The sequence below is a fragment of the Alligator mississippiensis genome, chromosome 8 (assembly GCF_030867095.1).
Source record: "Alligator mississippiensis isolate rAllMis1 chromosome 8, rAllMis1, whole genome shotgun sequence".
Classification (NCBI taxonomy): Eukaryota; Metazoa; Chordata; order Crocodylia; family Alligatoridae; genus Alligator; species Alligator mississippiensis.
Genome location: NC_081831.1, coordinates 25,567,830 through 25,581,444, shown reverse-complemented (window position 1 = coordinate 25,581,444; position 13,615 = coordinate 25,567,830). Strand labels below are relative to the sequence as shown.

Below are 13,615 nucleotides of genomic sequence, written 5' to 3'. Positions count from 1 at the left end.
TGATTCCAGCTGTTCCCAGCCAAAAGGCTCAAGTTCTGGTATTCCAGACTGGGAACATAAAACTAGCAGAAGTTCTTGTAAGTATTAGCTTTAACCTCTTGGTGCCTTTACCTGTTTCCCCCTAGTCAGGGGTATCAAACTTGTCTGGCCCCACAGGCCGCATAAGCAGTGTGGGGCCAGTCCATGGGCCAGATGAATGGTGCGGGCCCAGCCACATGGCCTGGTTCAGGCCCACAGACCTCCTACATGCCAGATCCAGGCACACGGCACTCGGTCTGGCCAGTCCAGGACTGTATCACACATGGTGCCTATGCAAGGCCAGTTCGAGAGGCGGACTACACATAGTGCCCACACCAGCTGGTCCAGGACTGTCAAGAGGTCATGCAGCACCTGCTCTGGAGCAGCTAGTTGTGGGGGGAGTGGAAAGGGCAGGGAGGGAAGTGCCAAATGCAGTATGGGTCCCAGAATGAGGATGGGCACCATGATTGGTGCATGTCCTGAAGGAGGGGTAGTGGTGCCATGTGCTAGAGCCAAGCACCTTTGTGGCTATTATTCTGACCCTGGCACATGGAGCTGTGCTGGTATGCGTAGTGTGTGATGTGTGGGTCAGCTCCAGACTCAGGGGCAATACCAGGGCTGGATGATGGGACTCCACGTAGTAGAACTGTGACACCCTTGCCTCAGTGTTGTGGTGAAAGTTGAATGCCGTTTAGGTTTGCTGTGCCAGGAGACCAATGGCCACCACCTGACACGCCAAGAGCACTTCCAGTAACCTGTGGGGTTTGTTGGTGTTCCATTGCCCATGCTCAGCCCAGGGGATCCGACACAAATGCAACCCAAAGCAAGGGGCCTGCGTGAGAACCCAGGGAGTACCTGACCGGGTCATAGCCGAGATCAGTCTTCTTCCTGAGCGCTGACAGCAGGCTTGGTGCTAAATGCCGTCATTTGCACTTCCAGCACGAGCCCAGCCCGACACCGCAGCACTGATTCCCCGTGGAGCTCTGTGGATGTGATTGTTGTTGCAGACAGATCTGGCTGCTGCCTTTATGACTGCACAAACAATTGTCTGCGGGTTTCTCTGCTCACCTAGCGTTTGCTCTCTGTCAGCCGCTTCTCAGTAAATCAGTCGCTTCACTAGACATCTTCCTCATTTAGTGCAGGGCCTGGCTGGTGTTCCATCCCTTTGGCAATGTCTTTAGTATGCAGAAGGAACTATTATCTGCCTAGCATTCTCCTGCTGGAGGGCGCAGGTTTTTGGTCACTAGCTTGCACGCTGGGTGATCTGGATTTAAGCCCCTGCCCTGTCAGACTCCCTGCATACCTTGGAAGTGCCTCAGCTTCTCTGCTCCCCTCAATAAAAAGGACAGTTTATCTTCCCCCATATCCAGAGGGCACTGAGGACAAAGACATTTAAAGGTTATATGGTGAGCAGATACCATGGAACTGGGGGTCAGATGGACACCCAAGAAAGCGTGATCAGTGTAATATGGCTCTCTGGCTTACAAAAGCAGCAGCGGGTTTTGTGGTGGCTAAAGTGATGTTCACATCATTGGGACACAGCGAAGGCCTGTGGGCTGGCGCACACACTTTTTCTAGCAGACAGCCCACTCACTTTTTCTAGCAGACAGTCCACATGTTGCTCTGCTCGACTCGGTCACTGATTGTTCTCCAAAAGGTGGACTGTCCTGTCGGAGCTCTCCAGGCTGGTTCCCATGATGTAATGACATCAGAGGACATCATTACAAGCCAGTACCTTGGCTCAAATGAAGTGCCCTAGGTTAACTGCCTGCAAATAATTTTGTTTTGAATTCCAATCCTGCTAAATCACGTTGGGCTGCATCTTCCCTTGCTGAGAAGACAGGACAGTGCCTTGCCTTTCTGCTAAATCCGTGCCTAGAATGGTCAGGCACTGTTGTTCCTGTATAGGTTTCTCTGTGCTTTTGTGGGGCTGCTGAGTCATATTTGTCTTTTCTGTGCCTGAATTTATCTTACACACCCCTGAAGACTCAGAAACCTCTCAGCAGGCAGTGTGTTCATTGTTGGGTTCCCTAGGCAGGAGTCACTCAGAGAGAGAGCAGTGCAACTCTGAGTGTAAGGCTCATAGAGGTTAGGGAGGGAATAGCTATAGAACATCATCGGTCTGTTCCCTTCCCTGGCTGGTGAAGAGTTGTCCCGTATACTTTCCTCCTGAGCTTTGCCAATCCAGTTTCAGCTGCCTCGAGTAACACATTTCACCGAGCCCCTTGGAGAAACCATTCTGTTGTGGATAAGCCTCCACTGTTTAGAAAATAATTTTCCTAATATCTAACTTAAATTTTCTGTCCTAAACTCCAATCCTTTACTCCTCCTTTGACCATCCTAAACAACTCCTGGCTAGCAAAGGTTAGAAAGCTTTAATCAAAACAGCAGCAGATTTGTCAGAATAAGGCCTTTCAAAACCAGAGATTTAATAGAGATTCCCCAGGTGGAAAACGTGCTATGGAACAAAAATTTAATTTAAAAATGTTTAAACATAATTTGTATTTTATTTGATGGGCATTTTCATTTTTATAGTTGCATGTGTATTTCACGATTCATAGCAGTGCCACGTGTTATGCAGGGCTATTTGTATTGCATGTCATAGGACAGATTTGTTAAAATACCAAAACTTGGTTTTATTTCTGAACTAATGAAATGCCAAGCCAACCTGTGGCAGCTTGGGCAGGAGACACTATCAACTGCTATTGTGACGTGGCACTGAGAGTGCATAGTACGCTTCTTTTGGCATGGGTGGTCCCTGTAAAGGACTTTGACATACTTGGCCTTGGCAGATCAAGCTTGTTGTAGAACAGAAACTGCATCAGCTGCTGGTGTTTTTATTACTGACATGTTGGAAACTAAGGTAGGAATGTCCAACAAAATTCAAAGCAACATTTCAAAATTATGACTGGAAAATTCTCCAGAACCCTTTTTTTATTCGGAAATTCCATCTAGTGAGAAGTGTTCCAGAATATCTTTGCTCTGGAATGAAATCAAAGCGGAGCCCATCAACATTTCCCTTCCGGTGGAAGTTCTGAGTTCCAGCTCGCTGCGCTGTGCAGTGTCTCTGGGTCGATACAGTAAGAACAGCGAGTTTTATGCACCAATGCACTTTCTTTGTCCCAAAATCCATTTAAGAGCTTTTCCTTATACTTGTACCCACTGTGCTCTCTAGAGAGGCCTCTGTAATTAGCACATGTTTTCTGAGGAGACTGGTGTCCTTTTTTCTTTTTTTTCCTTCTTTTTTGCAGAACTTTTCCTCTGCTCTCAGATTCTGCAGAGGAATTGTGTTGTTGGAGATGGTGTATCCCCTTCACAGCTAAACAGCTCTGTAGCAAGCACCTTCCAAAGTAGATCGGAGGCTCTGGTGCTAGGGTAGTAGCTCGTGCTGAATATTTCACAGGCCCCACTGCCCTTTCACCCCTTGCTCTACAGACTTCCTCTTTCCCAGGAGATGTGTGTGAATGATTCTCCATGTGGGGTTCTCTCCTTGAGGGTAGGTTAGCAGCTAAATGAAGCTACATGCCCGTGATGCGTTACCAATGCCTCTTCAGTATTCAGGTCACTTTTATTTACTGTGGTCCAGAATGTAGTGGCTTTTCTTGATGAGCTGCAGATCTTTCAGCTGGTGTTTCTTGGTTTCCTGACCTTGAAGCTTGGCAGGTAAGTCCACCCCCCTCAGAGTGTCTGTCTCCCAGGTGATGGCTCCTTGGAGAAAGTTTGTCCTGCCAAGCTGAGTTTTGGCAGCCGATTTGTTGTGAGCTTACATGGGATGTTGATTTTGAAAGCATCTCTGCATCCCAGGCACATTAACATGTTTCAGGCAATGAGGCAGAGTGACAGAGGCCAGCACCGGTGTTCTGCCTCTCGGGTGTTCCAGCTGCTTGAACACAAGAGTTTCTGCTGCTGTGGAGCAGAGCTCATAACATCTGCTCTCAGATTGTCCCAGAATAATCCTTGCCGCTGTCCAGAGGTACAGAGAAGAAATTATTACTGGATTACCATAGTGGGTAAATGTGAGCCTGTGAAGGCCAAGGCATTCAACTCTCTCATCTCTGGCTGTTTCCAAGAAACCAGGATTTGCAGGCAGTGCAGCTACGTGCTCATCAGGAGGAAGATAAATCACAGCATGTTTTCCTCCAAAGGAGACAGTTGCTAAAAATAGGAGTCATGCTGGAGCTACCGAGAACAAAAGAGCTCCTGGAAACCACCTCTGTCGCTGTCCTCCTCGCCTGCCTATGCTCTCTGCTCCTTGGCCTGCCGCACCTTGCTCCTGAGCCCCCATCTCCTAGGACTTCTGGAAGCCTATGAAAGCTAACATTTTTGGAGCATTAAATATAAAAGGCTGCAGCTTCTCTCCCCTCCCTCAAGCACTCCAGGCCAGGCTTGGTGGTGACTATGGTTCCTGAACAAACGCTGCCACCTGCCATGACCTCAGCGCCTTGACATTGCAACCTCGTCATTCCTGTCCAGGAAAGAGTCTAACACCTAATGGGCCCCTGGAGCCTGGAAGCAGTCCTCCTTTGCTGCCACATTTTCAGGCCAGGTTCTGCTCACAAAGCGGGGAAAAACCAGGGCACTCTCAGTAACCATCCTGGGACCTGCTTTGGAATTATATTGGTGTGAGCAGAGTTGGAGTCTGGCCTTCTCTGGCAGATGTTACTAAATCTCAGGCAGAATGCTGTGTCAGCTGAGGTTTTGACAGCTGCCCAGAGGATATGGGAACCCCAGATTACCTGGGCTTCAGGCAGTTTCCCCAGTGCTTACCACATGAGCATCCTGTCCATGCTTTCGGCTCCTGTTCCAGGTCCTACCTTTGCAGGGGGGCTTCCATTCATTTGATTTCACAGCACAGTCAATTGAATCGTCAGCTCATGAGACAAATGCCAGGTCCTTCAGACCTGCAAGCCTGAGGCTGGGCAGTGCACTTTGTCCAGGTCCATAGGAGGGGAAGGAGGAGTTATGATGCCATCAAGGGTGCAGAGTGCGTCAAAGAGCTGAGCCACATTCCCCAGGAGCTCGTCGTGTCTCTGCCAGTCCTGGCAGCATCCCATTCCCTCACTCATTCTGTAACTTGGCTTTAGGGCTAAATATTAAAGTATCTCTCATTCATGCCTGCCCAGCTCCCTTGTATGATCAGTTCTGCCTCATCTATTCCCCTGGTTGGCTGCACTCTTGCAGCTCTGTGAACAGTCCTGTGACCGTGTAGCCCGGTGAGGGCAACCCCATCAGCCACACTGGCCCCACAGAGAGCTCACTCTGCTGTTTTGCATTTGGCTGGCCCAAAAGTACAGCTGGTTTCCTAGCTCAGAGCTGGCTCTCACTGCTGAGAAGTCTGCGGCCCAAGGTGATGACCGCTGAAGCAGGGTTGTGAGGTGCTTGTTTCCTGTGATGAGGCCCAAGGGACCTCTGCTGTTTGACAGGCATGGAGCGTGGCTGCCTGGCAGGGTGCCTGACACTACGCAGGATGCCTGGCTTCTATGAGCTGCTGCTCAGCATCCCCATGCCCTCTATGCTTGAGGTGAGCTTTGGCTGGCAGAGCCTGCGCATGAGGGGCTCACACTTTTGCCCCCGGGAATGCCCCCACCTGGCAGCTCTCCCATAGCGTTCACAGCAGTCCCTGGAGCCTGGCAGTTGTGCAGGTTCGGACTCCCTAAGGTGGTGCTATGCTGGGAGGTGTGAGTGCAGCCTGGGTGGGCAGTCTGAACTATCATGGGGTCCCGTGGGTAGTGTGCTGCACAGGTTTCAATACTGGGGATTGAAGCCCGTCTGGCCCCTGGGCACTCAGTGCTTATGTGATCTAGCTCAGAGGGGCCCAGCCATGCTGTGCTAGTGCTACTGACTTTTTAAAACCACCTCTGTTGTTAAGCCTGGCTTGCTGGCACTGGTGGGACTGTGTTGAGGGCCCTAGTGTAGACAGGCTGCTGCAGCCGCTGCCATTGCTTTAAGCAACACCTTGATTTAGGCCTACCCTGGTTTGATAGGTCAGATCAGCTGAGGCCCTCCTCTTGACAGCCCCTGAGTTTGTAGGCATAGGGCCAATGGTGAGAGGTCCTCAGGAAAGGGAGCTAGTCTTACTAGTGTGGTGATGGTATTCGGGACATGGAAGGACAGTGCCATGGGTTGGGCTCTACCCTACACCTCCAGCAGCCCTAGTAGTTTCCTCATCTGCCACAGACTTTGTGTGGCTTTGAGCATATCACTCAGTGTCTGTACTCTTCACCTGGGAAGAGAGAATAACACACAGGGACGTAGGAGAGGGTGTATGCATTTGTGATCACATAACTTTCACATGCTGTAGTGAACGACACCAGAAGCAGAGGCTGTTTTACGAGGCCCCCTTGTTTTCTTGAAGGCTCTTTTGTTCAAGGGGCATGTGATGTATGGAGTCCTTCACAGTCCTCAGGTTGCAGCGCATAGTGGAGGGTGTTTGGTTTTCCCAGGCTTCTGGGCTTTCTGGGTAGCCGTGTGGGGCCAGGAAGGAATTTTTTCCCCTCCTGTTGCTACACGTGTCAGGGCTTTTCACTTTTCTCAGCAGTGCTGGGGATTGTGACTGTGCTGTGCCAGTGCTCCTGCTGGGACTTAAATGCAGAGATTCCTGGCTAGACAGTCTTGCCTCTCCACTCAGTGTCAGACCCATTGCCACATTTGGGTCAGGAATAAATTTTACCCCATGGACAAACTGGTGCAAACCATGGGTTTTGCCTTTCTGTGTAGTAGGGAAATGGGGCCTCTATCTGGGGTATCTTGAGTGCATTTAATAAGCCTTGCAGCACCAGGACACATCCAGCCCTCGTTCTCCTGCTTTACTTGGGGCAGGTTTGAGGGCTCTTAGTGTCTCTGGGCAATGGCCCTTCTAGTTGTGTGATGGGGTTGTTGTGTAGGTTTAGGAATAGGTTAGACAAGGACTTATGTGGGATAGTTTGGATAGGGAGGATCTTGCTTTGAGCAGGGGTTGGACTAGATGTGATCCTCAGAGGTCCCCGCCAACCTGAATATTCTGTGATTTGGAGTTCCCTCTGACTGCCACTGTCAGCCTTTCCACTGCACTGTGCTGTCATAGTTGCACTTCTGTTTGTGGTAAGGGTCCCATTTTGGGAGCGGAGGTGCTATCTGTAGCTGCAGGGCATGGAGGGGTTGTCAGCAAGGTCATGGGAAGCAGACTGAGCCCCCAGAAGCACAGCATGGGGCATGCTTCAGATCCTGTTTCCAGTGCCCTCATCCAGTGCTGCCTGCCATGGTCTGGCAGAGGGTTGATGTGCCTCCATGCTGCTTGACCAACAATGCATCATCCTGTGGCACTGCCCAGGCCACAAGCCAGGCCTTTGTCTTGAAACTGGGCTCAGGTCATGCAGATGGGAAGTGGCCCTCGCCACAGTGCAGCAGCCCTGCCACACATCTGCAGGCCAAGAGCAGGTCGGATCATCCTGATGGTATGAGATGCCCCAAGTAAACAAAGTCCTCACAGCTCCCGTCCCCTTGTGCCCCAAGGGAGATTGCTCCTATGTGGGGAGGTTCTTGCAACCATGCCAGGTTCCTTGGCTCCTGACCTATGCTGGGCATCTCTCTGGAGGAAAGGTGAAGGGGTAGCCAGGCAAGGAGGCCTGTGCGATTTCACGCTAAACTGCTTAGCTGCAGGAACGATTATGCGTCGAGTCGCTGGTGCACAGGATTAAACCCTCTTAAGTATGGGTTGGAAATCCTGCAGTAATCCCAACCCAGCTGCAGGAAGGGGAGGGGGGTGCTGGGAAAGCTTCCCAACGCGAATGAGGCTTGTGCACATTGCCATCGAGGAGCCCGGCCCCAGCACTGACTGTGGCACTTTCCTTCTGTCTCTTGCAGACGAGCCTGGCCCAGCCCTCTGCGGTGCTGTCCCGACCGCAGCCCACAGGAACGACCTCTGGTAAGTGCTGAAGGTCGGAGCCTGGTATTGCCCATGCTGTGGGCAGGTCCATTTTGCCCACAGTGTCTGGCCTGGTCGGGTTCAGAGTACAGCCTCCTTCCTCCCCCTCTAGTCAAAGGCCTTGTCTGCACAGTAAACTCGCCACCCCTGCATCCAGGCCCTGCTGCTGCCCTGTAGGGAATGCATCCCATGGAAACATGACTACAGAGGACTTTGCAGGACATCCTTTCCCTACCCCCACTGCCTTGGGACCAGCTGGGGCTGTTCACAGGAGCTTTCCCACATCCTTCACTGACAGGCATTTGGGACATTTCACTCTGTCCTGTTGGTCTAGCAGGTCAGGCCTTGACTGTAGATCCAACCTGGGGCTCTAGCCAGACCTGGTTATGTCCCCTGTCATTTGGGACACAGGTAAAGATGGGGACCGGGAATCAAATGCCTCACACCATGGTGTGTTTTCATGTAGCTCTTGGAGCAGCCCGTGTCCCTCCAGACCTACTCCCACATCAGCCTGTGTCCAGCCTATGTCTCTCCCTTGCATCTACCTACACATCCTTCAGCTGCCTGCACACACAGGCTGTCCCCCTAGAAGTCCTGTCTGAGCCCAAGTGTATGCCACTCACGTTCCCATGCTTTTGGAATGACAGGGGCAGGGGCTGGGTTTGCTACAGCCATTCTCTTCCAGGAGGCTTGCACTGGCACAAGCACTTTAGGGTTAGCAGAGGGACCTTTGAGGAGCAACTGTGGGTCAGAGCAGAGAAACATTGTCTAGTATCAGCCTGATAGAGTGGGGTATCTTTGTGCCCCGTGCTGGTGCGGAGCTGTGCTCCTCCTGGGCTGGGCAGATCAGTCTTGACTTTTATCTCCCTCTTACCTGCTTCAGCAAGCCCTCAAGATGTCCAGAACACTCTGACAGGTTTAGAGTGGGATCAGGGATGGGAAGTTTTCGCAGCAGATCATTCTGAATAACCTATGTAGGCTTTGCACCATAGGCTGGGAAAAGCCCATCTTCTAGGGTGTAATTGTTTCAACTGGGTAGGAGCCAGGAGCACTGGAGGACAGAGATCAAGGTTGAGCTTCGCCTTCCCCTTTCTCCAATTCGGGGTCCATCAAACACTGCTTTTAGTGTATTTAAAAGGAGAAGGCCACTGCAGTGTGGGAATCCAGGGGGAGACTGGCAGCCGTGCTGTCTTACCCAACAACGGAGCTTTGTTCTCCCTCCAGCGCAGCTCGACCTGTGGGATAACATGGACCTGAAGGAGCAACTGCTCTGGGCTTCGGTGCCTCTGTTCACCTGGGAACTGGAGGCACTGGAGTTTGCTGGCTCTCGAGCATAGGCAGAAATCCTAGTCCATGACCTTTCATGGGGCAAGTTTTCGGATGGGAGGAGTGGGGGCAGCTGGAGTGGCCAAGAATAGGATTCAGGGGTTGTAGTGATAGCAAAGACCCTCAGTGGCTGGTGGCTGATGTGAATGGCATGGGTGGGTCTTGGCCTCAGTCCTCACTGCACTCACAACAGAGGCTGAGGACCCAGAGGGCTGTGGGGCTTAAAGCAGGACCCCTCGCCCCCCATGCAAGGGAACCTGGCCTTGCTGCATGGCTGGGCAGAGGCCTTGAGTCTGCATGGCTGTCCCTGGGTTCCCTCTCACTATTGGGGCTGGAAGGAGCCAGAAGCTGCCAATTTCCACCTGGCTGTGCAAGGAGAAGGCTGTCTGTGGCATCATTCTTTTGTGAAGGAGCCGTCATCACTGTCCCTTTCAGCCTGTAGTGCTCCTTCTTGATCCAGGCCTGGGGCCAAACAGCCTGCCTTTTGCTCTGCCAAGCTAATAGCACCACCACAATGTGCACTCCTCTAAGTATTCTGCAGAACAGGATTGCCTTCTTATCCTCAGCCTTGCAGACAGGGTGAAAGGCCAACCAGCTGGCCTCAGGTCCCTGGCAGAGGGGAGCAGAACTTAGTGTGGCCAATGTATGGTGCTCTCTGGTACTCTCTTGTTTCGATTTGCTACCTCCATTTGGCCCCAGGGTTGGAAGTGCTGCTAGGCCTGATTCCCCAGCTCCTCCTCCAACCCTCATCCCCCAAATCAGCTTGCCTTTTCCTGCCTCTTTGTAGCAGGAACCATACTGGCAGTGAAAAGTTTCCAGCCCCAGGGGCAAGTCCAGCCCTTCCATAACACCAGCTACAGACTCCTGGTACCATCTGTGAACAATACAGGCTCTAATGTCCCCTGCCAGGAGTCACCTATGGCTCTGGTCACTGCTCCTCCTGGCTTGGGCTCTCTGTGCAGACTACTGAAAGTGGAGGACAAACAGTACGTTCACGGTGTATCCCAATTTCCCAGCCCAAATAAAAGAAAGCAGCCAGCTAGGACGGCTTTCCTTTCAGCTGGCCACCGGAGAAGCTCTTGCTTCTGGATCCAGAGTCTTTTTGTTGGGTTCTGCAAGGTCTGTGCCTCGCAGTTCAGCTGTTCAAGCTTCAGCTATGTAGGCATAGGGCATATGCCTACGTAGTTCAGCTTGAACAGCTTGGAAAGCCTCAGTGGCTCCTTCCTGCTTGGCCAGCAATAAAAGAGATAGTCAGGCAATGGCAAACAGCCGTGTCCAGGCGATAAACCTGTCAACACGCACTGTGTTCCACGGGCCAGGAGAGGAGACTTTAGAGGGGGGCAATGCAGGAGTGTGTGAGGTGATGATGGAAATGCTCAGCTGCCTGTTGCGTCACTCTCGAGCAAGGAGGCCAGCCTGAGAGCAGGCTTTGGCCTTGCTGCGGGGGAGGCTGCTGCGACTGCAGGGGTAGAGACAGTGAATCCAGCCTGAAGCAGTTTCACCCTGCATGTACCAGCATGAGGGTAGTGTGATGGGGTTGCCTGGTTGGTCCTTTCTGTCCTCTGCAATGAACTGCTCAGCCTTGGTTCACACAGGGCAGCATGTTGGGAGTGGGATGAGTCTATGGGATGCAGACTAGGGGATTCCCCCCTGCCCTGGAAATGTTCGTAAATGACACAACATGTCTTTTGTAGACCAAGTGCACTGTGTCAGCCTGTTCCCCAGCTAACAAATATCCAAACTCCTTTGCAGCCCCAAGAACGAGGAGCGCCTTGAGTTCAAGAAAGGGTTTTACCGAACAGATTCCCGGGGTCCGGCCGAGCCGCGCAGCATGACTGTATCAGGCAGTGTGGCCTGGGAGTGCTCTGCACTAGAGACCCGAGGCAGTGACACGCATGAAGAAAGCACTTTAGAAAGACTCTCCAGCTTGAAGGGTGTGGTGAGCTCCAAGGACCTGCCGGACATCAGTCCCTTGTACCCAAAGGAGCCTGCACTGGCGATGGAGTCCAAACTTGTAAATACTGCGCAAATGGATGCCACTCAGCTGGACAGTGACTCAGAGGACTTGCCTGTGAGCAAGACAACAGCAGAAGCTCTCCCAGCTTGTGATGAAATGCAGCCTGCAAGTGGAGAGGAAAAGTATCTGAAAAATGAACCAAAGCAACTCGAAGCCTTCAGCAAAGAGCACTTAGAGAAAGCCAAGAAGGGCATCCAGAGGTTTGACTGGCTCTCCAGCCCCAGTGAGAGCCTGAGCCCTCACTATAAAGACGTGAGCAAACCTACCGAGGTAGCAGCCAACGTATCCATCCGGGGGCAGGCCATGCGTGAGGTGCCACCTCCGCTGACTCTACCTGTGTTCAGGAAAGCCCTGAACCCCATCTTAGGCAAATCAAAAGCAATGGAGAGTACATCCTCACACAGGAAGGGGCTGTCCGTGGACTCGGACTTGAGCGAGCTGAGCCCACCAGAATGGACATTGCAAAAGCCAAGCCTACAGATCAGTTCCGACCTGGCCATAAGCAAGCAGTCATGGACAGTGAATGCTGAGGACTCTGTGGAACGGATCCCTCTGATGTCCCTTGAGCCAACACCCTGCAGCTCTTATGACATTGAGATGCGGCCATATGTGTGCAGTGTCCTTCTGGAGGACCAGGGGAAGGATGAGTTGGGCCCAGAGGAGGACCCCACTGTGTACACATGCATTGAATGCAGCATCTACTTCAAGAAGAAGGAGCACCTGATGGATCACATGCTGCAGCACAACCGGGGACTGGGGCGGGACCAAGACCGAGATGCACTGGGCAGCCAGTGCCAGCTGTGCTGCAATGAATGCGGATGGGCATTTGGGGACCTCGCCTCACTTGAGCAGCACAAGAGGCTCCACCAGGAGTCCCGGGAAAAGATCATTGAGGAAATCCAGAAACTCAACGAGTTCCCTGATGAAGGCCGAGACGCCCGGCTCCAGTGCCCCAAGTGCATCTTCGGCACTAATTCCTCCAAAATCTTTGTCCAGCACGCCAAGATGCATGTCAAGGAGAGGAAAGACCAAGGTGTGAAGAGCATGAGTCTGTTTGGAAGCACCAGCAGTGGGGAAGTGCGGGACAGCTCCATGCAAGGCCTCTACAAACACTTCAAACCCAGCGAGCCTGCCCCTCTCCAGGTGCAACTGCAGCCCCACAGCAGCAGCAAAGGCCTCAGCACCTGCATGCTTTGCAGTTTCCCCGCCCCCAATGAAAATATCCTCAAAGAGCACATGAAATATGCCCATTCTCATCTTCCCTGGGACACAGAGGCATTTGAGGAAGACTCCAACCAGCCTGGCACAAGCAGGGATGCCTGCAGGCCAGGCCGGTTCTTGGAGACTGATTACTTTGGCAAAACAGAGAGGCTTTTTTCCCAGCCCCATCGTGAGAGTATTTCTCACTATGACCCTGCCCATGGCTTTGCCTCAGGCCTCCAGAGACTCGATAAAAGCAATGGTGCAAATAAAAAGGACTTCCCAACATCAGGCTTTCATGCCAGGAAAGCCGCTCCATATACCACCTCACACAAGGGCTTGGGGGTATCCACCCTTACCTCAGCAAAAGCCTACTCACAGTTTGCCCTGCAGCAAATGAAAAAAAAAAGCACAGCATCCCACCTTGAGGGAGAAGGGGACCGTGCCCGGAGCCCCCCAGTGAGCCTGGAGGAGCTCCGGCATAAGTGGGCATTGGCCAACAGTGCCGAGAGCATGGAGGAGGATGTTTCGGTACCAGCTGAGCTGGATGTAACTGAAGGCAGAAGCTTCAAGCCCTTCACTGTTCCTCAGGCAGCCTTGGACCTCAAGAGGACTTTCCGAGACACCTTGAAAGCCACCGATCCCATGATTGCCTCGGAGGAGCAGCAGCACCAGTTGCGGAGGATGGTCCCCATCGTGCTTCTTGAGGAGATGAGCCTGCATCCGCGGACCATGAAGCGGCCCAGAGGCAAGCTGTTCAAGAAGAGAGTTGCAGTGGCGGCTGCACCTTCCCGGGAGTTCATGATGGATGAGGCCATGCCCTTGGATGTGCTGCTGCTGGACTCCCCGCTGGAAGGCTCCTTGGAGCTGGATGACCTCCTGGATGCTGACTCATCCATGCTGAAGAATGAGGAGCGGAAATGCCCGTACTGCCCTGATAGGTTTCACAATGGCATTGGCCTTGCCAACCATGTGAGGGGCCATCTCAACAGGGTGGGGGTGAGCTACAATGTCCGCCACTTCATCTCTGCAGAAGAAGTGAAAGCTATTGAGCAAAAGTTTTCCTTCCAAAAGAAGAAGAAAAAAGGTAGTATGTATTCATTTTGTGAGGCTTTGTTTTTTCTTTTAATAATGGTGGGGTGCTCTTCTTC

The 13,615-nt window shown here is 52.3% G+C and overlaps 1 protein-coding gene across 11 annotated transcripts in view; it reads left to right on the top strand.

Annotated features, from left to right (window-relative positions):
- WIZ (WIZ zinc finger) overlaps positions 1-13,615 on the top strand; it is a 117,913-nt gene that overhangs the window by 65,768 nt on the left and 38,530 nt on the right. For 8 of the 11 annotated variants that reach the window (XM_059732456.1, XM_059732453.1, XM_059732457.1 and 5 more), the window contains 2 exons: positions 7,861-7,921; positions 11,000-13,554. In XM_059732456.1, coding sequence (XP_059588439.1) covers positions 7,861-7,921; positions 11,000-13,554 — 2,616 coding nt within the window. The remainder of the gene's footprint in view (positions 1-7,860; positions 7,922-10,999; positions 13,555-13,615) is intronic. The other 3 variants (XM_059732458.1, XM_019486373.2, XM_059732452.1) reach the window with 2 other exon arrangements.